The sequence below is a fragment of the Lissotriton vulgaris genome, chromosome 4_1 (genome assembly GCF_964263255.1).
Source record: "Lissotriton vulgaris chromosome 4_1, aLisVul1.2, whole genome shotgun sequence".
Lineage (NCBI taxonomy): Eukaryota > Metazoa > Chordata > Amphibia > Caudata > Salamandridae > Lissotriton > Lissotriton vulgaris.
The window spans coordinates 1,754,826,827-1,754,849,116 of NC_141691.1; the positions used below are offsets into that span (position 1 = coordinate 1,754,826,827).

Here is a 22,290-nt window from a genome sequence, read left to right on the forward strand (position 1 = left end):
ACCGAGAGTGCTGTCCCTGGACCGGGGAGTGAAAACAATGCGGCTGGGCCCGCCGAGTGATTGCGGACGGCTTGGGCCGACATGCCGCGGAACCACACCGCAAGGGACGCCAACCCGCTCCTACGGGGGAAGAGACGCAGAGGGCGAACCACAAGCCCATCAGCGGGAGGCCTGCGGTGGGGAGCGACCGAGCTGGCCGGGAGGAGAAGTACCCAAGAACCCCGGTCTGGGCCTACACGGAACCAGATAGACGGGCCCCCCAGCGCCTCAGGGGGCGTGGAGAGCGGCAGCCGGCCGGGTCACGGCCCACAGAGTCCCCCAAAGAGGTGAGGAGTACTGCGCTGGGCTGATCTGGGTCTGGAGCTCGGGGGGGGGGGGGCATTCACTCGAGCCCCGGGCGTGAGGCCTAGCGGGGCCCATCAGGCACGTTCCTCCGGCGCACTGCGGGGAGGCCAAAGAGTGAGCCGTCCTGCACCCAGGCAGGCGCAGAGTCAGTGGCCGATTCCGGGGACACCTTCAGAGCACTGGTCGCGCCGCAGCACAAGGAGTCCCCGTGTAGGGGAAGAGAGTTGCACCAGGCCGGGGAGGGCCGAAAGCTCGGGGTGATATTCGAGCCACCGGTGTGGGCCGGATGTGTCCTGTCAGACGTGGTCCTCCAGCGAGCTGCAAGGGGGCCAAGAGAGGGTGCCCTCCAGCGTCCTGACGTGCGTAGAGTCAGGGGTGGGCCCTGGGGACACTCTGGAGGCGCAAGCTGCGCCGTAGCACATAGGGCCCCCTACGCAGGTGAGGAGAGCAGCACCAGACCGACGAGAGCCGAAGGCTCGGGGGGCGCTAACTAAGCCCCCGGTGAGGAGCCTGGTGGGGCCCACCAGAACTGTGACTTCAGCGCAGCGACAGAACAGCGGTGCGAGGCGATAGAACTCCGCCCACACGAGTGTCCAGCATCGGGGACGGCTTGCCCTCCTCCCCTGTGCACATAGATTCCTGCTCGGGCCCGCTCTCGACAGTGGGCCCACTGGAGGAGGAGGCCGGCGGGGCTCACTGGAGGAGGAGGAGGCCGGCGGGGCTCACTGGAGGAGGAGGAGGCCGGCGGGGCTCACTGGAGGAGGAGGAGGCCGGCGGGGCTCACTGGAGGAGGAGGCCGGCGGGACTCACTGGAGGAGGAGGCCGGCGGGACTCACTGGAGGAGGAGGCCGGCGGGACTCACTGGAGGAGGAGGCCGGCGGGACTCACTGGAGGAGGAGGCCGGCGGGACTCACTGGAGGAGGAGGCCGGCGGGACTCACTGGAGGAGGAGGCCGGCGGGACTCACTGGAGGAGGAGGCCGGCGGGACTCACTGGAGGAGGAGGCCGGGGGGACTCACTGGAGGAGGAGGCCGGCGGGACTCACTGGAGGAGGAGGCCGGCGGGACTCACTGGAGGAGGAGGCCGGCGGGACTCACTGGAGGAGGAGGCCGGCGGGACTCACTGGAGGAGGAGGCCGGCGGGACTCACTGGAGGAGGAGTCCGGCGGGGCGCGCTGGGACCATGCGCGCGGTGAATCATGTCAACCACGAACCGCAGAGGGGGCCGCACCATCCCCGAAATGCTGGCTAAAGGCGCCCCAAAAGGAGAAAAGAGCCCCTAAAAGTCAGCACCGGCGGATCACCCCAAAGAGAAGGAGCGAGAGGGGGGAAGAGGCCCACATCACAAAAGCTTTCATGGAGTCCCTGTTCAACTCCCTCAGAGAGGACTTCCAAACCCTCAAGCAGGATATGGCGGGAGAACACAGCTGTGTCGCAATGTTGACAGCCTCAGAGCGCGTAGCGGCGATAGAAGACACTGAGCACGCTAGGAGCGAAGAGGTTGAATTCCTACAACAGGAGATTATCAGGCTCCATGAATAACAGACAGACCTGCAGGCACACGCTGTGGACCTAGAGAACCGCTCCTGACATAGTAACATGCGAACATCCGGGGAGTGCCACCCAAATAGGAAGGGGACAGTGTTACGACCTACCTGCAACAATTGTTTCGGGAAATACTGGGTGAGTCTGAGGATTTCCAGATCCGTATAGATAGGGCACACAGAGTGGGCCTGGCGCGCCAGGCGCCGGCTCCTCCTCCAGACATCTTGGCTTTCCTGCCAGACTACCCCTTAAAGGAACTTATTTTGAAAGTGGCACGCCAAAAGCAACCCCTCCAATTCCAGGGACACCCGGTGGGGTTATTCCAAGACTTGTCTGCGATCACATTACATAAGAGAAAGGCGTTCAAGGTGGCCACAAGTTTCCTGCGAGACAATGGAATCGCAGGAAACTTGTGGCCACCCCTTCAGGCTCATTTTCAAATGGAAGGGGGCCCTCCACCAGCTCTGGTCCCTACGGGAAACGTGTGAAATGTTGGCATTGCCAATGGGGGTGGGGGACGCTACGGAAGAGGGTCCATCTATGCAAAATTCTCAGACAAGATCCCCGCGGACATCAGGGGACGGCTGGCAACGTGTGGGACGCCGGCGCTCACCCAGAGGCAGCCTCAGGCCGGACCCCAAGACCATGGCTCAAGAACATGCAGCGGCGATACAGGAAGTCTCCAAAGACACGAAAAATGGGACTTGAGGCAGCATATATGGGGAAACCAATGCGCACCATCTTAGCATTAGGCTGGGGGTAGTTGAGGGGCTGGGGGGACTTGGGCAGGTGGGGGGTTGGGGAGGGAACCAGTGTGCCAAGGGGTGCTTCAAGAGATAGATTCATCACCTTCCATACACGTCTTTCAATATGGTGCTGTTGCCCGAGTACAAGGCCTCTCACCCACTTGTCCTTAGATGGCTGACCCAACTCAAGGTATTGACCCTTAATGTGAAGGGCCTAAATAATACCATTAAGCGGAGAGCGGTGCTCTCGTACCTGGAAAACTCAGGGGCCGAGATTTGTTTACTCCAAGAGACCCATCTCCTGGTGAAGGATTGGCATAGGATGCGCTCCAGCGCCTTCCCCCAGCAGTACTTCTCTCTCCCGGTGAAGAAGGCAGGGGTGGCCATTCTGGTGTCTAGGCGTTTTCAGGGGCGGGTGGGGGACAAACTGGGGGAGATCAAAGGCAGGCTCCTCGCCTATAGCTTCTTGATAGGTGGACAGCATCTGACAATTGGTTACCTATACTCTCCGAATACAGGGCAAGAACCCTGTCTGAAGAGCGCCATTTCGGAGACACTCCGGTCCCCTAACTCTCCCCTACTTCTTGGGGGGGGGGGGGGGGGGGGGGGGGGGGGCGGGGGCCTTAATCTGGTAATGGACACTAGCATGGACAGGTCTGGACATAGGTATGGGGACACAGGCGCCCTCTCCACTGCGAGCAAGGCTTGGCTACACAAAACAAGTCCTGGTAGACCTCTGGAGAACCAAACACCCCGGGATGTCCCAGTTCACCTGTTACTCACACGTGCACCACACTTCTGCTAGGCTAGACCACTTCCTTGGTTCCTCTGATCTAGTCACTAGCCTTACAGCCGTCTGCATTACACTGGCAGCTCTCTCCGACCAGGACGCAGTTGAAACCCTCCTGCAGCGCCCGGAGGTCACCAAGCAACTTCATTGTGCATCAATGACTACCTAACCTTTAACGACAGACCAGAGACGCCGGCCTCGACCCTGTGGGGGGCCCTGAAATCTGTGGCCCGAGGCGAACTCATTGCGATCGCAGCTGCAGAAGCCAAAGCCCGTAAGGCGAAACGAGAGGACCTCACCGCCCAGGTTTCTGAACTTGAGGGTTCATAGCCGTACCGGGGCTCCACGGTTGTGGAAGCAATTGAAAGCGGCCAGGGCCCAATTGGCCAGCCTAGACACGGACAAGGCGGAATTTGCTGCTCTACGCCTTCGCCACACTTACAATGTCGGAGGGAACAGGACAGGTCGCTTACTTGCCAGCGCACTGAGTGCAAGGACACAACGCTCAAAGATATCCGCTCTTAAGGATGAGAACTGCGTTGACATTGAGGGGGAGGCACAGGTCGCGGAGGGTTTGAGACTTCTACGCCTCATTATACCGCGCCGACACGATCTCGGGCAGGGACATCGACACATACTTAGAGACCGCGGGGATCACTGCGCTTTCCTCCGAGAGTGCGGATGCCCCGGAGGCTCCCATCCGTATAGACGAGGTGAAAGCGGTTATATCCCACCTCTGCCCTCTCAAGTCCCCTGGACCAGACGGCTTCTCAGCCGGTTTCTATAAAACTTTCAGCCAGCTGTTGGCCCCTATTCTCACCCGGCTCTTTAATTCCTTCAGCGGCCCAGGCTCCATGCCTCCGGATATGTTAAAAGCCAAAATTGTGGTGCTGCCCAAACCTGGCAAAGAGCCCACACACTGTTCAGCGTTTCACCCCATCTCCCTCCTCAATTTGGACCTGAAGCTTTTTACAGGCATCCTGGCCACACGTCTTGGTTCATACCTGCCTGGGATTTTGGAACCCGACCAGTCTGGCTTTGTCCCGAACCGGCAATGCAGTGATCACACCAAACTGATACTCCATCTGGTCGACAAGGCCCACTTTCAACAATCAGACTCAGCTCTGCTGGCCATCGACGCTGAAAAGGCGTTTGACCAGGTGGACTGGACCTTCCTGCAACGGGTTCGGACACTGGTTCGGACACGCTTTCGGCTAGGGGACCGCTTTCAATCTTGGATTGAGAGTTATCACCACCCTCAAGCTCTGGTTCGCCTGGGTGGCTTACGCTCGAGACCCTTTGAGATCCAACGCGGTACGAGGCAGGGGTGCCCACTCTCACCTCTTATTCGCTTTATAAGTAGAGCGGCTAGCGCAAAAGATCCGCGATGACTCCTACATCCACAGCATTACGTTAGTCGGGGAACCTCACATGATTGGCATGTACGCCGACGACATCATAGCTGCTCTCGACCGTCCGGAACACTCGATCCTGCCTTTATGGAGGAAATAGAATCCTTCGGAGACATATCCGGCTTCAAAATAAACGGGGAAATCCCCGATACTGCCTTTGGGCAGAAATGCTCACACCCCCGCAGGCGCACGCCTACAGACAGCTACACAACTCCCATATTTGGGTATCACCTTCACCTCCTCCACAGACTCGGCGGTTGCCTTCAACTACACAACTCTTACATCCCGGGTTCGAGCCAACTTTGCGCGGTGGTCCAAACAGCCTCTCTCCCTGCTCGGGTGAGTTGTGGCAGTGAAGATGTTGACTGCCTAAAATTTAGTACATCTTTCAAACCATTCTGGTACTGCCCCCGGCTGGCACTATCGCAAGCCTACAGACTGCCCTTAACCATTTCATCTTGGGGGGAAAGGGTGGCAAGACCGTGATTACATAAACTGGCATATCGGGGAATAGATGAGGGGGTCTTGGGATCCCCAACCTTCTGCAATACTTCCAGGCCACCCAACTCCGCTACCTGGTGGAGTGGTACAGACCGGAATCTGAAAAACGGTGGTTGTTTCAAGATAGAGCGATGGCCCAGACATTCCTATGGAAGGTTCCGTTCCTCCTCCAGCACAACAGGCCGCGGTACCTCCAGAGGTCTCCCATCACCCGCACCATCATGCGAATCTGGGATACGGTTGCCGTCAAGAGGGGCCTGATGACCTTTCCCCTCCCCGCTCACTCCTCTAGACAACGCGGAGTTCCCTCCGGGTAATGACCCTCGGGTCTTCCCACAAAGGCGCGGAACGAATTGCCAATCCGCCGGCCACCTTTTTGATCTGCAGGGCTTCATTCCCTTCTCTGACATATCACGGGGATACAATGTAGTCTTCCCCCACCTTTTCCAATACTTCCAGATCCGGCACTGGCTCACGCATCCAGACAGCGCTCCCCTAGTCGGCAGACACATGACATAGTTCGAGAGGCGGCTGGTGACAAAAGACTCGGACAGACATCTCACATCAGAATGTTACAAAATGCTCACACCACCCGCTACACCAGGCAGAGCGGCGGGACAGAGACGCTGGGAAGCGGAGTTGTAGAGGACAAAACGGGAATGGAGCTACATTTACTACAGGGCTTCCCACACCACAAGCAACACTGGAGGCAGGGAGGCGGCAGTGAAACTGGTCCTCTATTGGCATCTCACTCCCGCCCGACTCAAAGTGAACCCCACTCGCAGCACGCTTTGCTGGAGAGGGTGCGGAGAACGGGGCACCATGACTCATCTCCTGTGGGAATGCCAGGAAGTTAGGGACTATTGGAAGGTGGTCCTAGACTACAGACAGCATATTTGACAATGAAATCCCGAGATTTCCAGCCTACACCATCTTAGGCCTTCCCAATGCACTTACCTTCCCCCTGAAATCAATTTGAGGACGTCAGATAGAAATCGCCATGCAAGCTGCATCACAACATATTCTGTCACTATGGGGAACAACCGCTAGGCCCACTCACACAGAATTCTACATAAAATCTGGTTTACACTGGGCATGGAACGTATTCAAGCTACACTTACACAGTCCGCAGCCACGTTCCGGAAGGTCTGGCTACCATTATTGTCCCTCCTCAACTGAATTTAACAAAATCATCTGCCCTAGATATCTCTGCTTGTTGCACCTCACGGAGACTCCACAGGACCCCACATAATCCTATGACAGAGCAATGAACGGCATTTGAGCACCTTGGTGATTGTCTTACTGGTATGGCACACTGGTTGGGGTGGGCGGGGGTTGGAAAGGGGGGGGGGGGGCTTCCTGGTTTCAGTTTTTGAAGATTTCTTTCCTTATCAGGCTTAACACCTACGGGTTTTGCATCCCACCTACGAATTGGCACATGTATCTTGCTTCCATTTTGATTTACAGTAAAAACATGTATATCGGTCTCAACCGCTGGCTATGTATAATGCCCTTTCATTGTAGCATACTGCCCGTTTTTGATCTTGAAATTAATAAAACAAATTTGAATCTGAAACAGATCAGTTCCTCCCAAGGCAATGGGTCTGCGGAATGGCTCAGACCAAAAAGTCCTGCAGGACCGAATGGTTGAAATGCCCTTCCAGTCAGACCTGGATGTTAAGACAGCAGTGCTTCTTGAACTGTATACCAAAACCCACATTACGGCCTGACATGTAAAGGACAGGCACGGCGCTTGCCCGCAGACAGAACCTGTCAAGGAGCTGATCTTCCATCTGATGGTTTTTGGTGCGATCAATGTAAAAGCTTAATGCACTTTTGGGGAATAGCTGATTGTGTCTTCTCTTTCGAGGAATGTGGCAGGGTAAAGAACGTTGGAAGAGTGAGGGATAGCGCAGCATGAAAAATCAGACTACTTTAGACGAACCTGCCGTCTTGGTCCTCAGCACCACATTATCAGGAAAAAGAAGGTGTAAAGCTGTACAGCACTTGGTGTTCACTCACGCGATGGACAGAAGTACCACCAGAAACACTGTCAGTGAGGACATGTAGGGGATAGCTGTGCATGGGTTAAAATGGCATGCACGAGGAAAGGGTGGCAGAGACTTGGTCATTGTGGAGGTGGGGGCTCGCCCCAATGACTGAGCAGACCACCCCAACCCCTTAAAGCAAAAATAAACAAACATCTCCCCAGGGTAAAGTGGGCTTGCTGGTACCTGCAGGCAAGCAGATTGGAGGTAAGCATCTCCCATCTGCCCTGAGGGTCCAGTAGGCTTTTTCACCCTCCTGTAGCCTACCTCAAGCAGAGATCCTTTAGGAAGGGAGAGCATTGAAAAGGGGAGTTTCTCCCCATTCCAACAAAACCTCCCCCATGTAAATTGGTGTTCGGGGGCTGAGATATAACCCTGAGCACCGATGTAAATGAATGTAAACGAGTCCTTTCACATTCACTTCCTCCGCAAGGAGGTCAGCACGCTGATGGTCATTAGAGAGAAAAGGCCTCCGGCTGCTCAGAAAGCTCTGCCCTAGCAGCTAAGCCTGAAAATAGGAAAAAGGAAATCCCTTATGCCAGGCCGTACTGGAGCCATCCACAGCACAAGTGCTGCTGTGATGGATGCTTCCAGCATACCCTTAGCATGCAAGAGGTTGAACAAAAAATACCATAGAAACATTAACTAAAATTTTTAAAAAACTTTCAAACCCTTTTTAATGTGCATGAATGGGAGAGGAATCTGAGCAGGGTAGCCACAGGCTGCAGCTATGCTAAGCAAAACAAGTGAAACTACGTATTCAAGTCCTCCAGTGTCCCATCATGCTGTTTAGCCTGAAGATATCTCTTTTCTTTGCACATTGCAAGTAAGGGATAGAATTATATAGAGAACACATCTTTATTCCTTCAGCCAAGGAAGAGGGAGCGTTTGCTTATGATCTGAGGAAATTTCTCAGAAGGAAAGCTGGCATTACAGATCAACTGTTTCAACCCTTCTGGGATCTCCCTTGATAATCAATAATCACTGAGTAAAATACAAGCCCATCCCTAAAAAAAACATGGTGGCGGGGGGATAAACCAATGAAAACTACGCATACAGTTCTCAGGAAGTGAGAAGTGAAGGAATTAAATTTCCAAATAAGCCTTTTCATCTTCAAAAGCGATCTTTAAAATAATTCCGAAGGCCTCTGGCGCGGTATATGATACAAACAGGTAAGTTTCCTCTGTGTTGTATGTACATGAGAATCTGCTATGTGTTTCGGTTCTCTGGATCTAATCTTATTCGTCTATATTCCCTACAGTGCTTTTTGGGTGCAATCGAGGGATTTAATTCAGATATGCAGCAAACCTGCTGTGGAGCTGATAAAAGTTGCACACACATGAAATGATTTGCCTACATGCAGATCAAAGCCTATGTACTGCTCTCATCCCCCTGCTTATCTTTTGAAAATTTGTTTTTGTTCTCATTAACACGAAAGCTTGGCTTTAAGGCTGGATTTCAATTTCTTGAAGTTACCTGGTATCTGGTGATTCGGTCTTGCTTCATTTGTTCAAATTTACGTTTCAGTTCAGTTTGCCGTTCCACCTTCTTTTGAGCCCGGCCCACGTAAATCTGTTTTCCATTCAGCTCCTTTTGGTTCATATCATCCACAGCCTTAAAGACAAAACAGTTACTTTAAAGCATGTAGAGCTATATATTTTATCATTCAAAGTTGTATTCTGTTTCCAATTAAACTTGCACCAAAGAAAATATACAGACATGTGAAAAACCCAACCCCACCCCAGGAGATCAAGAGTGCAATGTGTCAGTTACAAAATTAGGTACACCGAAGTTTGAGATGACTAATCTCACTCAGCAAGGTTGTAAAGGGTCCCCTAAAAACCCAGCAGCTTCATTCCCCTGCTGACCTATGGAGCAATCTAAAGTGCATTCAATGTCCAGGGAGAAAAACAGTTTCATTTGCAAGATATTAAGCTGCAAATACAGTCTAGCAACACACAAAACCCTCTGACAATCCATCCTCCGTTCAGAGTTCCTTTATAACCAGGATCCAGTATTCTCTTCAGAAGGGATCCTAATGCTAAGGAAAGCAATTTCTAGAGTGTAGACCTGGGAAAGGATCTGTCACTGGATTTGGGTATGCAGACTAAGGCAACAAACGTTCCTAGCATCCGCTATTTAAGAAGAGTCCCCTCCCTCCCTTCTCCCTTGCAGGCAGGGTTGCTATTACAAGCCATTTGTAAACATTCTCATCCAACTAAAACAGCATTCTTTGATCAACCCAGATCTCTTCTGGCGCCTTATGGGCTGGCAGGCAGGCGCTTTGCGTTTGGAAGGTACTGACCCTGCTGCTTGAGCAGGGCAGGTCCTGCGTGCCGGACATGGAATTATACTATTGTGGCAGTCTCGCTATGTGCACTACTGGATACACCCCATTCCGTTTCAACTGCATATTGCAATACAGGCAGATAATGCCACTTCCTGCCCATTGGATAAGTCCCCAGTGTGTACATGGAATGAGATTGATGCTGTCAAATGTGTGGTGTGGGCCAATCGGACTGGAGATATGGGCATCCAGCAACAATTGGGGAGACCGCAACTAAGGGTGATATGAGACCTCTAATCTGATGGCACACCTAATCTGATGGCACTTTCATCACCCTGCAAGATATTCAGAGCGGGACAAACTGCGCACCACTGGATGTTTTCCTCTATCGCCGATTCCGGGCAGTTGTGGAATGAATCAAAGCACTTTTGTCAGACAGCATGGTAGCTTGCTGGTTGAGGACTATATACTTTGTTCACCATCCCCAAGTAACGAATTATGAGACTACACTAATGTGCAAAAGAAAGTCCCTGTTAAAAAAGATAGGGTGAGGAAGGAGTGCCAAACAGACCTTACATTATGCAGTCAGACGGGCATGTTTTTGCTTAACTACAGGTTGTGCCTAATACAACTCAAATTCATTCGCAGACTACTGCACACCTGTAAAGATATAAAAGATTGGGCTAACTGCTGATGCTCATTGTTGGAGGTATGGCTCACCTGATGCAGACTATCTATTTGGCGTGATGTCACAGGTTGGAGACCTTCTGGACCTCAGTCTATGACTGCATGGAAGAGATGGTAGCTGACAGTACTGGGATATGTTACGGACATTCCTGTAGACACTAAGCCTTACCGCCATGATGCTATTAGCTAAGAGAAGGGTGGCAATGCACTGGGTATGGCGAGCCAGTCTAACATTGAACTGCTGGCTAAAGGATATGTCCCACTGCCAGAAACAACAAAGAATACTGGAAGATCATGTCTGCTAGAACCCGCACCAAGGACATTCAGGGACCACTTTGCCAACTTGGCCGGGTGCGAAGCAGCAATGAGATAAAAATGCTATAGTGCGATACATTTGTGCAGACGGATGGCTGCGAGACGTCTGCGTGCTGGTGGATGTAAGACTGCTTGTTCAGATGCGCACTGACTAGACATATGGAGTTGTCTGCCACCGAATACACAGTGGACAGGTCATTCACACCAGAATGTTTGTTACCGGTCGGTGTAGTTTTGCAGCTTGAAGATTTGTCTGGATTCACTATGCTGTGCATTATTCTGCGGTCTAGTGGTTGGGTCTATAATCTTAGTCTTTTTCTCTTTTTTCGTAGCCCAGGTGGGCGTCGACATCCCACCCTTTGGTGTACTTCCTGTGACGCCAGCATGCTTCCTGCGGAAGTTCCCATCTTTGGGTGCCATCTTCGGATTCATTTTTTCTTGTTTTTGTGACATGTTTGTGAATCCTTATTAAATGTTTTCAAGTTCTTCCTATGAATTTCCACCTTGTCACTTAAGGTGTCGGTTTGTAGATTGTTCTTTTATTTCCACCTTCTCCTACCTCATCGTTCTGGCAGAGGTGGGTGGGTTTGCTAGTGAATCCAGAAAGATCTTCAAGCTGCAAAACTACACCGACAGGTAAGAAACTATTAGTTTTGCAGCGTGAATCTTTCTGGATTCACTATGCTGTGCATTGACTTTGTAGCATTATGTTATGTTTGAGGCGGCTGGGTGGAAGATGAGCGTTGGTTGTTGAATATATGTTGAAGCACTTTCTGTCTTACTTGTGCTTCCTTGTTCATTTGTATATCCATGCAGTAGTGCTTAGTGAACGTGTGCACCGAAGCCCATGTTGCCGCCAGGCATATGTCTTGAATGGGTGTGTTAGCCAGGAAGGCTATTGTTGCTCCCTTTTTCCTAGTACAGTAGGCTTGTGCCGCCTCGGTTAGTTCTTGCCCTGCCTGTTTGTGTCAGAATTATATAGTTTGTGCAATGGTGTCTTTTGTTACTGGTCTTCCCAGGAAACTGGTTGCGAAGGACACAAAGAACTGCTTTGTTTTCCTGTGCTCCTTCGTTCTTTCCATGTAGTGGATTACTGCCCTTCTAGCGTCCAGAGTGTGCAGTGCCCTCTCCGCGCTTGTGGATGGTTTCTGAAAAAAGCTAGGTATTTGTATGGTTTGGTTCATGTGAAACGAATATGCTACTTACCAGTATGCATCTGTTCTTGGCATGTAGGGCTGCTGACATTCATATCTGTGCATAGATCGCCGCCTAGTGTTGGGTCCGGATGATCGCACATTGTTGTCCTGGAAGAGTCTTCGAAGTATCACGAGATAGGTGGCTCCTCCCCTGGACTACAGTGCGCATGGGCATCGACTCCATCCTCAGATTGTTTTTAGCCATTGTGGCAAAGATGGAGTGAATCTATGTGAATGATGACCATGCCAGAAGTAGTTGTGAGTGCTGCAGCCGCTACAGGCGCCGGGGAGGAGGGCGGGCGATATGAATGTCAGAAGCTCTACATGCCAAGAACAGAGGATTACTGGTAAGTAGCATATTCGGTTCGAGGCATGTGGGCTGCTGAATTCCTATCTGTGCATAGAATACATAGCAGTCCCTCCATTAACGGCGGCCACCTGTGCCAGCTGCAGCAGTTTGGAAAAGTGTTTTTAGAACAGCCTGCCCTACAGCTGCCTGCTGTTTGGAGTGCACATCTACACAGTAGTGTTTTGTAAACGTGTGTGTGGTAGACCATGTGGCTGCTCTACATATGTCTTCCAAAGGAATATTTCCAAGGAAAGCCATGGAGGCCCCCAGCTTCCGGGTGGAGTGGGCCCTCGGTGGAATGGTGAGAGTGCGCTTGGCTTTCTGATAGCAGATCTGAATACATTTAACGATCCACCTGGCTATACCAGCCTTGGAAATGGGGTTGCCTTTGTGTTGTGGCGAAAAGGCAACAAAAAATTGTTTTGTCTTCCGAAAATCTTTGGTCCTATCAATGTAGTACATCAAGGCTCTTTTGACGTCAAGCGTGTGGAGCATTCTCTCCGCAACTGACTCAGGATTTTGGAAGAACACAGGTAGTTCTATAGTCTGGTTGATCTGGAACTGTGAAATCGCCTTGGGAAGGAACTTAGGGTTAGTGCGAAGCACCACCCTATTGGAATGTATCTGTATGAATGGCTCTTGGATAGTTAGTGCCTGGAGTTCACTAACTGGTCGTAGCGACGTAATCGCTATCAGGAAAGCCACTTTCCATGTCAAGAACTGAATCTCTCATGAATGTAGTGGCTCGAAAGGTGGACCCATCAGTCTTGTGAGGACCACATTTAGGTTCCATTCGGGAGCTGGTGGGGACGTGGAGGAATGACTCGTTTGAGTCCTTCCAGAAAGGCTTTGATGGCAGGCACTCTGAAAAGGGAGAGATGCTGCCTGTTCTGGAGATAAGCCGCCATTGCGGATAAATGCATACGAATGGAAGCATAGGCCAGATTACATTTGTATAGATGTAAGAGATAACAAATGATGTTTTGAATAGATGCGTCTAGCGGGTGGATGTTGTGGTCTGCACAATAAATGACAAACCGCTTCCATTTCGCCGCATAGCAGGCTCTGGTGGTGGGCTTCCTTGCCTCCCTGATTATGTCCATACAGTCAGGAGGTAAGTTGAGGTAGCCAAACTCTAAGACCTCAGGAGCCAGATCGCCAGGTTGAGCTGTTGCGGATCTGGATGCTGAATGTCGCCATGGCTCTGCGTCAAAATCCGGGGTGTGAGGCGCAGCCTTTGATGCGGTACCACGGATAGTTCCAGAAACGTGGTGTACCATGGTTGGCGTGCCCACGTTTGAGCAACCAGGATGAGAGTCATAGAGTGTTGCTTCAGCTTGCGTGCCACCAGCGGTATTAGAGGTGCTGGGGGAAAAGCGTACACAAATTTGACTGACCAGTTCATCCATATCGCATTGCCCTGCGACTGTGGGTGTGGAAACCTGGCGGCAAAGCTTCGGCATTTGGTGTTTTCCTTTGTGGCGAACAGTCTATCTCTGGATGACCCCACCTTTGGAAGTACGGGTGGAGTACTGATGGATGCATCTCCCACTCGTGCATTTGGTGGCTGTACCTGCTGAGCAGGTCTGCCATCTGATTGTCCTTGCCCGGGAGGTGTTCCGCCATGAGGAAGATATTCCTTTGAATGGCCCACTTCCACATGCTTGGAGCCAGATGAGACAACTGTGGAGAGTGTGTACCTCCCTGCTTCTGGATGTAGTACATGGCCGTCATGTTGTCCGTCCGGATCAACACGACCTTGTTGCACAGATGTACTTTGAATACTTTCATCGCCATGAAGATAGCCATCAGTTCTAGAACATTGATGTGCATCTTCTTTTGCTGCGTTGTCATACTCCCTGCACAGTGTAGTGGAGTACATGAGCTCCCCAACCCTGGAGAGATGCGTCCATCGTCAGAATGATCTGTGGCACAGGCTCCTGGAACGGTTGTCCCTTGCAAAGGTTGTGTGGATTCCACCAATGAAGAGAGTTGTATGCACGATCGGTTACCAACAATAGGTCTTTCAACTGTCCGTGAGCCTGATTCCACTGACGTGCTAAGCACTCCTGAAGCGGACGCATATGTAGTCTCGCGTGCGAGACTATGAAGATGCAGGAGGCCATCATGCCTATTACCTGCATGAACACTTGTGCCTGAAGAGAGTGTTCGAGGTCTGAATTTCTGTATCAGCGATTGAATGCTGCTGACCCTCACTGAATTTCGCTGTGCTTTGGCTGCCAGAGTGTTTATCGTCGCACCCAGATACTGCCGTATGTGGGCGGGTTGCAGGTGGGACTTTGGGTAATTCAGTGAGAATCCCAGACCGTGAAGAAGGTGAATGGTGTGGGACATGTGGGCGGTACACTGCTGGGCCGACTTTGCCTGGATTAGCCAGTCGTCCAGATAAGGGCAGACGTGAATGGACCGTCTCCGTAGGTGTGCCGCCACTGTCGCCAGGCACTTTGTAAACACCCTGGGTGCCGTAGTGACTCCGAAAGGTAGGACCTTGAACTGGTAATGTTGATTTTGGATGGTGAACCTGAGGTATTTTCTGTGTGACTGGTGCAGCGGAATATCAAAATACGCATCCTTCAGATCTAATGTTGCGAGAAAATCCCCCTGACTGAGCAACGGTAGGACTTGCTGCTGTGTTAGCATGTGAAAGTGCTCCGAAAGAATGTACTGATTGAGGGGTCTGAGGTCCAGTATGGGTCTGGGGGACCCGTCCTTTTTTGGTATCAAGAAGTACAGTGAGTAAACTCCTGTGCCTCTTTCTTCCACAGGCACGAGCTCGATTGCTCCTTTTTGCAGCATGGCGAGTACCTCCTGCTGCAATAAGTGCAAATGCTCTGTGGACATAGGACGGTGTCTTGGGGATATGTTGGGTGGAGTGGATGTTAACTCCAGACAATAACCGTACTGGATAAGCTTTGTGATCCACTTGCCTGTGGTGATGGACTTCCAGACTGGCAGGAACAGTTGAAGTCTCCCCCCGACAGGTGTTGTATGGTCGGGGCAGTGACAAGGCGTCACTGTTTGTTAGTGGCGGATGACCTGGAGTTGTTGTTTCCACGACCTCTGCCTTTGGCGCTGTTTCCACGATAACCACCTCTACTTTGTTTGGTGTATGTGGTTTGCGCCCCACCTTTATAGTACTGTGTGTTCTGGGACAGCTGGCCTCTGGAAACACCTCTATTGCTTGAGCGACGAAAAGAACCGCCCCTGAACTGCTGCGACTGTAGAGCCCCCATAGACTTTGCAGTCTCAGTGTTTCTTGATTTTCTCCAAGGTGGTGTCCACCTCTGGGCCGAAGAGATGATCAGGGTTTACTGTCTGATTTAGAATGGTGGTCTGTATCTCTGGCTTGAACCCAGAGATTCGGAGCCAGGCATGTCGTCTCAACATGACACTAGTGTTAACAGCTCTGGCCGCGGTGTCTGCTGCGTCCAGTGCACATTTGATAGAAGCATTGGATATGAGCTTCCCTTCCTGGATGAGCATCTCAGCTGCCTCCTTATATTCATCTGGTAGGTGCTGTAACAGGGTCTCCAGTGTGTCGTAATGGGCCCTGTCGTACCTGGCTAAGAGTGCCTGAGTGTTTGAAATGCGCCAGATATTGGCCGCTTGAGCTGCTACCCTTTTCCCTGATGCCTCGAACACCTTAGATTCCTTATCTGGCGGAGGAGCATCACCCGTTGTTTGGGAATTAGCCCTCTTCCGGGCATTAGAAACAACAAGAGAGTCCAACGGCAACTGTCCCTTAATGTAAGTAGGGTCTCCAGGCGCAGGTTTGTACTTTTTTTCAATCCTCTCGTAGGCTCCATAAATATTTCCCCAGCATGCTTCAAGACACCCTTCAACATAGGCAGAGTCTTGACTGTCCTCTCTGAGGTGGAAAAGGTGTGGAAAAGAAAGTCTACTTCAATGGGGTCAGCATGGAGCTGGACGTCATGATTCTTGGCTGCCCTTTCAATAAGGGCATTAAACGCTGCCGAATCCTCAGTAGGCGACGTTTTCACAGCATACACATGAGTGTCTGGGGCAGTGTGTGGATCCCCTGGGTCAGCAGCATCTGCCCAGGGTTCATTTGTTTCATCTGGATCAGTGTCCACAGGATAGCTGTATTAGTCATTATCACCTTCCCTAGTGTCCACATCTGAATAAGTGGGCGAGACATCATGGCCACGTGGAGATACAGGTTCTACAAGAACAGGAGTTGTAGTAGAATCCTTCTTCTTTAGTGGTATTTTATAGGACTCCATTGGCTGTTCCGGGGCGATCTTTCGCTTATAAAGAGAAAGTCTGCCTGTCTCGGCATCGATAAACTGTTCCTGTTGCTCTTCCAACGAGGATTGTCGATGCTTTGAGGCTGGGACCACAGTTGTTGGCATCGGCACCGTGGACACCTTCTTGGGCACGTCGACGGCCAATTTAGGGACGAAAGCCTTCGGCACCACTTTCGGTGGCAGCGTGAAGTGGATGGGCGCCGACGTCTTTTGAGGTTTATCGGCAGGCTTCGAAGGTGGAGGATCCGTCGGCCCGACAGCCGAAGCCTTGTCCTTGATGCGCTTTAGGGAGTCTGCCACCTGCTTCGAGAAGGAGGCGGACGGCTGCGTCGACTCGACGGAATCCTTCGAGGCACCACCAGGCGTGGACTCGGGGGTTGCACCGCTCTTGGCCTTGTCTGACCGACGCGGAGGTTCGAGAACCTTCTGATCACCGAGTCCTTTGTCGATGGTCTTCGGCGCCGACTTGCTCGGGTCGACTGCCTTGACCTTTGCCTTCGGCGTTCTAGACTTAGTCTAGACGTCCTTCAGCGGTCTCTTCGGGACGATAACGCTCTTCTGCTTAGTCGGTGCCAACAGGTCTGAGGACTTCGAACCGACCAAAGCAATACGCACTTTCGGTTTCAATGTATTCACAAGTGCTTTTGGTGGCGTCGATACCGGCGCTTTCACTTTCAGTTTCGCTGTTTGCGGCTCCTTAGACATGTCCGAAGGCGGGGCCGTAGAACTTATTGGAAGATCTTGGGTTAGGCCTTGTGGCGATCCCTCGACCTGAGCTGTATGAAGTGTTTCGGCCCCAGTGTCAGTTTGTGGGCATAGCTCCTCGCTCGAGCTATCTTCCATGGCCCCAAAGGCGCCATCGTCGTCTCCTACCTTGTCGACAACGTCTTCCACATCGAGCATCTCAACATCAGCGTCGTAGCAGGAGTCGACCTCCGACGCGGGCTCCGACAGGTTCTTTTGAACCTCCCGCTCTGCTCCTTTATCATCCCCGGCATCGAAGATGTCCACTGGCTCCGTTGCAGTCTGCTGGGCTTCCTGGCGCGCAGTGCGTCGATGCAGAAGCGTCTTCTTGGATCGAAAACAGGAACAAGCCATGCATGGGTCTGTACTAATTACCACCCTGTCATTGTGTATTTGGATGTAGGGTTCTTGAAGCGTCAGTGCCTGCAGCTCGCTTACCCTGCGAAGTGAGGTGATTGCCACCAGAAAGGCTGTCTTCATTGTGAGCATTTGTAGTCAGGCCTTATGAATGGGTTCAAAGGGTGCTTTCATAAGCTCTGTTAGGACTAAATTAAGGTTCCATGCCGGTGGTGGAATCCTTTTGGGGGGTGCTATCCTTTTGGCCCCTTCCAGGAATCTTTTCACTACTTGTGATGTAAAGAAGCTCTTGCCTTCCTCTTCTCTTGTGTAGGCTACTATCGCTGCTAGGTGTACTCTTAGCGCGGATGAACTTAGTTTTGCTTTCAGCAGGTGTGTTAGATATTTTAGCACTGTTGATTCCCTTGTTATTTTCTTGTGTAGCTTTTCCTTGTTGCACAATTGTGTGAACCTCTTCCATTTTGCCACATAGCACCTTCGTGTGGTAAGTCTCCTTTCCTCCCGTAGCACCCGCAGAGTGCTCTCCGGTAGTCTTAGGTGTGCAAACTATGTCTTCAGGAGCCATGCACCTAGGCTGAGGCTCTATGGCTCTCGGTGTAGCACTTCTCCGTTTTGTATGAAGAGTAAGTCTTTTCTTTTCCCGAACTTGTGGTGTGGTCCCTGTCCCATTTCCATTATTTGTACCAGGTCTGCCTTGCCCACTGTGGTGCCACCAGGATCAGTGTCATGTTGTTGGTTCTGCACTTGCTGAGTACCCTGTGTATCAGTGGTATCGGGGGACAAGCGTAGGCAAATGTTTTTGACCTGCTTATACACAGGGCATTCTCCTGGGATTGTTCCTCTGGTTGCCTGGATGCAAGTATCATCATTTTGCATTCTGGTGTGTTGCAAATAGGTCTAGTGTTGGTGTTCCCCCACCTCCTGAATAGCCTTTGCGTTACCTGTGCATTTAGCTCCCACGCATGGGATTCTGAGGTCTGTCTGCTGAGCCCGTCTGCTTCCACATTGTCCTTTCCTGGTAGGTGTATGGCTAGTAGGTCTATTTTGAGTGGGATGGCTCATCTCCATATTTCCTGCGGTAGGTTGGATAGTGCAACTGATTGCGTTTCTCCCTCTTTGTTGATGTAGAACATTGTTGTTGTGTTGTCTGTATCAACACTATCTGGTTGTACAGTTGTTTCTGGAAGGCCTTCAGGGCGAGGTGCATGGTCTTTAGTTCCAAGTAGTTGATGTGTCTGATCGTATCTGCTGGAGTCCACAGACCCCTCACCTTGAGCTTGTTCATGTGTGCTCCCCATCCCATCTGGGACGCATCTGTGGTGATGGTCACCATTGGGGTTGGTGGTGTTAAAGGCTTCCCTTTTGTTATGTTCTCCTTGTTCCACCACGTTATCTCCTCCTGCACTGTGTGCGTTACAAACAACAGATCTTCTCAACTTCCTGTAGCTTGTGACCATTGTTGCAGCCATACCTGGAATGGTCTCATGTGGAGCCATATATTGGGGACCAGGTGTATGCAGGACGCCATCATCCCCATGATCTTGGTCGCTGTCCTCACTGTCAGAGCTTGCCCCTTTTGGTAGTGGCAGGTCTCCTTCAGCAGGGCAAATGTTCTCTTGTCGCTGGGGAACACCTTGCTCTGTATGGTGTTGATCTGTGCGCCAAGGAAGATCTTCACTTGCTCTGGTTCCATTGAGGAGTTCCCCCAGTGTATGGAGAATCCCAGATCTGTCAGCGTTTGTGACCCGCAGTGCATGTTCCTTGCATGTCGTATGGGAATTTGTTTTATTAGCCAGTCGTCGAGGTAAGGGTATACATGAATCTCTTCCCTCTGTAGGTGCGCTACCACTGCAGCAAGACATTTGGTGAAGACCCTTGGTGCGGATTTTAGTCTGAAGGCTAGGGCAGTGAACTGGTAGTGTGCTTTGTTGATAGCAAATCTTAGTAGATGTTTGTGCTGCCTGTTCATGGAAATGTGTAGGTAGGCATCTTTGAGGTCTATGGTGGACATGAAGTCGCTGACCCTTATCTGAGGAATGACCTCCTGTAGGGATGTCATTTAGAATTTTTGTGTCTTTATGTATTTGTTTTGGAACATTAGATCCAGGATGGGTCTTAGCGTTTCGTCCACTTTTGGTACTAGGAAATAGTTTGAGTACAGTCCCCTGTTTTTCTCTGAATGGTACTGGTTCGATGGCCTCCTTTTGGAGGAGTTCTTGTGCTTCCTCTAGGAGTAGAGCTAGTTCTTTTGCTGAGTGCGCCTTTCTTTTTGGTTTTCTGTTTGGTGGTTTCTTTTCCAGTTCTATGCAGTATCCAAACTGTATGATGTTGAGTATCCATTTGTCTGTAGTTATTTTCTTCCATTCCTGGAAGAAATGTTTTAGCCTGCCTCCATCTGGTGTTACATGTTCGTTGATGCTTAGTCTGTGTAGCCCTCCTTTTTTGACCTTGTTGTGCCCAACCCTTAGAGGGGTCGTTTGGGTGGGCACGCTTGGTGGGGAGGAGTCACTTGGAGGTGGGTTGCATTCGGCCTTCCACGAAAGGACTGGCACGAGGCTGGTACTGCCAGGTTTGTTTTTGCTGGCCCTGCTGTGCGTGATTGTCACCCTGGTAGGTCTGCTGGAATGTCTGATGTGACGTTCCCAGCTGGTTTCCCCCTCTTCCGTTTGGACTCAGTGTCGGGGTACCCCTTCTCATTCCTCTGAATTGCAAGGCCCCCATGGACCTTGTAGTCTCTTTCTTTTTTGAGCTGGGTGAGTTTCTCATCCACCGGTACACCAAACTGGGTTTCTCCATTGAAGGGGGTGCTCAGAATGTTTTGTACTTCGGGCTTGAAGCCTGAGATCCTCAGCCAGGCATGCCTTCTTTGTGACCCCGATCATCATGAGCCTGCTGGATGTGTCAGCCCCATCCAAGGCTGATTTTAGGCATGCATTTGCTATATTTTTGCCTTTCTCCACCTTTCTCCTCCAGTTTGCTTGAATATGATGTAATGGCTTTCCTTCCTCTTCTTGCATTTGCCCCTCACCTGGAGCAAAGCTACTTCACAATACTTTTAACTGAATGTCTTGTATACTTCCACTGCCCACTTGCAGGGAGCTCGTTATTACTCTTTTAGCACTTTGTGAGTGCTTGTTCCTCTCTCTCTCTTGTTCGGCTTTCCCCCACAAACACCCAACACCGTACACTCAGTGTTGGTCCCACATCGCCCCCTCAGCTCCAGCTTGTTCACCGCTGCCCCACCATGCTTTTTTAAAAAAAATGTCCTCTTCCAGCCTCACAAACATCCGTTCAATTGAATTTTGCATGATCTGAAGAATTTTTATGAGATTTAGGCAAGCCGAAAAGGATGGAGTCGCAGTAGCCCAGGTAAACTGAAACGGGGGACAGGATCACAGTTTTGTATTCATTTAGGATACCACAAAAGTCAGGCCGAAGTAAAAAAATTAGCCCCACAGTTGAATGGCAATACGGGAGGGGGGGGGGGCTGGGGGACTAAGTCCCAACATCTAAATTCCACCAATTTGAGTTCCATATAAAGTATTAAAAACTCTAATCTCCCTCCTAGATGAGTTATGCTCTAAGATGTATTCATCCAGCAAGTCACAAAATGGATAGAGATGCTCAGTGCCTGACTCAGAAAAGTTTGCCAGTTATCATAAAAAGACCATAAGAACAAATAAATGTGGCAAATGAAGAAACGAAGCCTGAAATGAGTCATGCTAAGATCAGAGTTATGGAGAACATTGGAGCATTGCAGTGTATTAGGATTTAAAAGGCGGCAGCAAGACTGAGTTCGATCAGGAAAAAGAAGGCGAAAAGGGAGGAGTAGAAAAAAAAATTAAATGGCAGATTGATAAAAAGCACAATTGGATCCAAAGTCTGACCATTTAGTTGGGTTGGTCAATTTGCATGTTCAACAAGACTAAGATTATGGCCGCGATCTAGCAGGAAAGTGGTACAGATATCGGCAGCGTCATCGATGTGAATATTAAAATCATGAAATATGAGACAATTAAGGCATGACAACATAAGGAGGAGTTTAACAGTAAAACTGGCCTGGTGTGTTCTATTGAACTGCAGGGTTGCAAGTGAAGAGACATGATGGATAAGTTACTTACCTGTAATCCTAGTTCTCTTCAAGAAGTATCCTCATCAAAGTCATAGCACTTTAATATTCCCGTCCATGCGCGGGGATCCCGGAAAATATATAAAAATATAAGTTTCGAAGTTCAATAGCTTCTACCTCAGAGGCAATGACGAAAGAAGGTGCATGTATGGCCCAGTCCCAATGCACATTTAAATATCAGAAGCCTTGAATGGGCCGCTCCTATGGAGCTATGAATTATGGGAGCTGTAGTGCCAAAATTAATGGCATGGATGCACGCAAAATCTGGCTGTCAGTGAAATTCAAAGTCCTTACATGGACCTCAGCCGTCTGGGCTCATCCTCAATCCTCTGGCGCCGCCCCACAGAATCGACTTGATTGGATATCAAGCCTCATGGCTCCCTCAGATAATGGAGTTATCAGCCAGATTTTGTGTGCATCCATGTAGTTAATTTAGGCACTACAGCTCCCATAATTCAGGAGCGTTATTAAGCTATATTTATAGCAGGATTGACCACTGGAGAAAGCAGAATCTTTTGGAAGACCATGAATATAAATTTCTGTATAGGAAAT

General features: G+C 50.7%; 1 protein-coding gene across 2 annotated transcripts in view; it reads right to left on the bottom strand.

Annotated features, from left to right (window-relative positions):
- The window catches only part of PABPC1 (poly(A) binding protein cytoplasmic 1), a 338,040-nt gene that overhangs the window by 154,492 nt on the left and 161,258 nt on the right, over positions 1 to 22,290 (bottom strand). For both annotated transcript variants that reach the window (XM_086966062.1, XM_086966063.1), the window contains exon 7: positions 8,862 to 8,999. In XM_086966062.1, the coding sequence (XP_086822188.1) occupies positions 8,862 to 8,999 (138 nt within the window). The remainder of the gene's footprint in view (positions 1 to 8,861; positions 9,000 to 22,290) is intronic.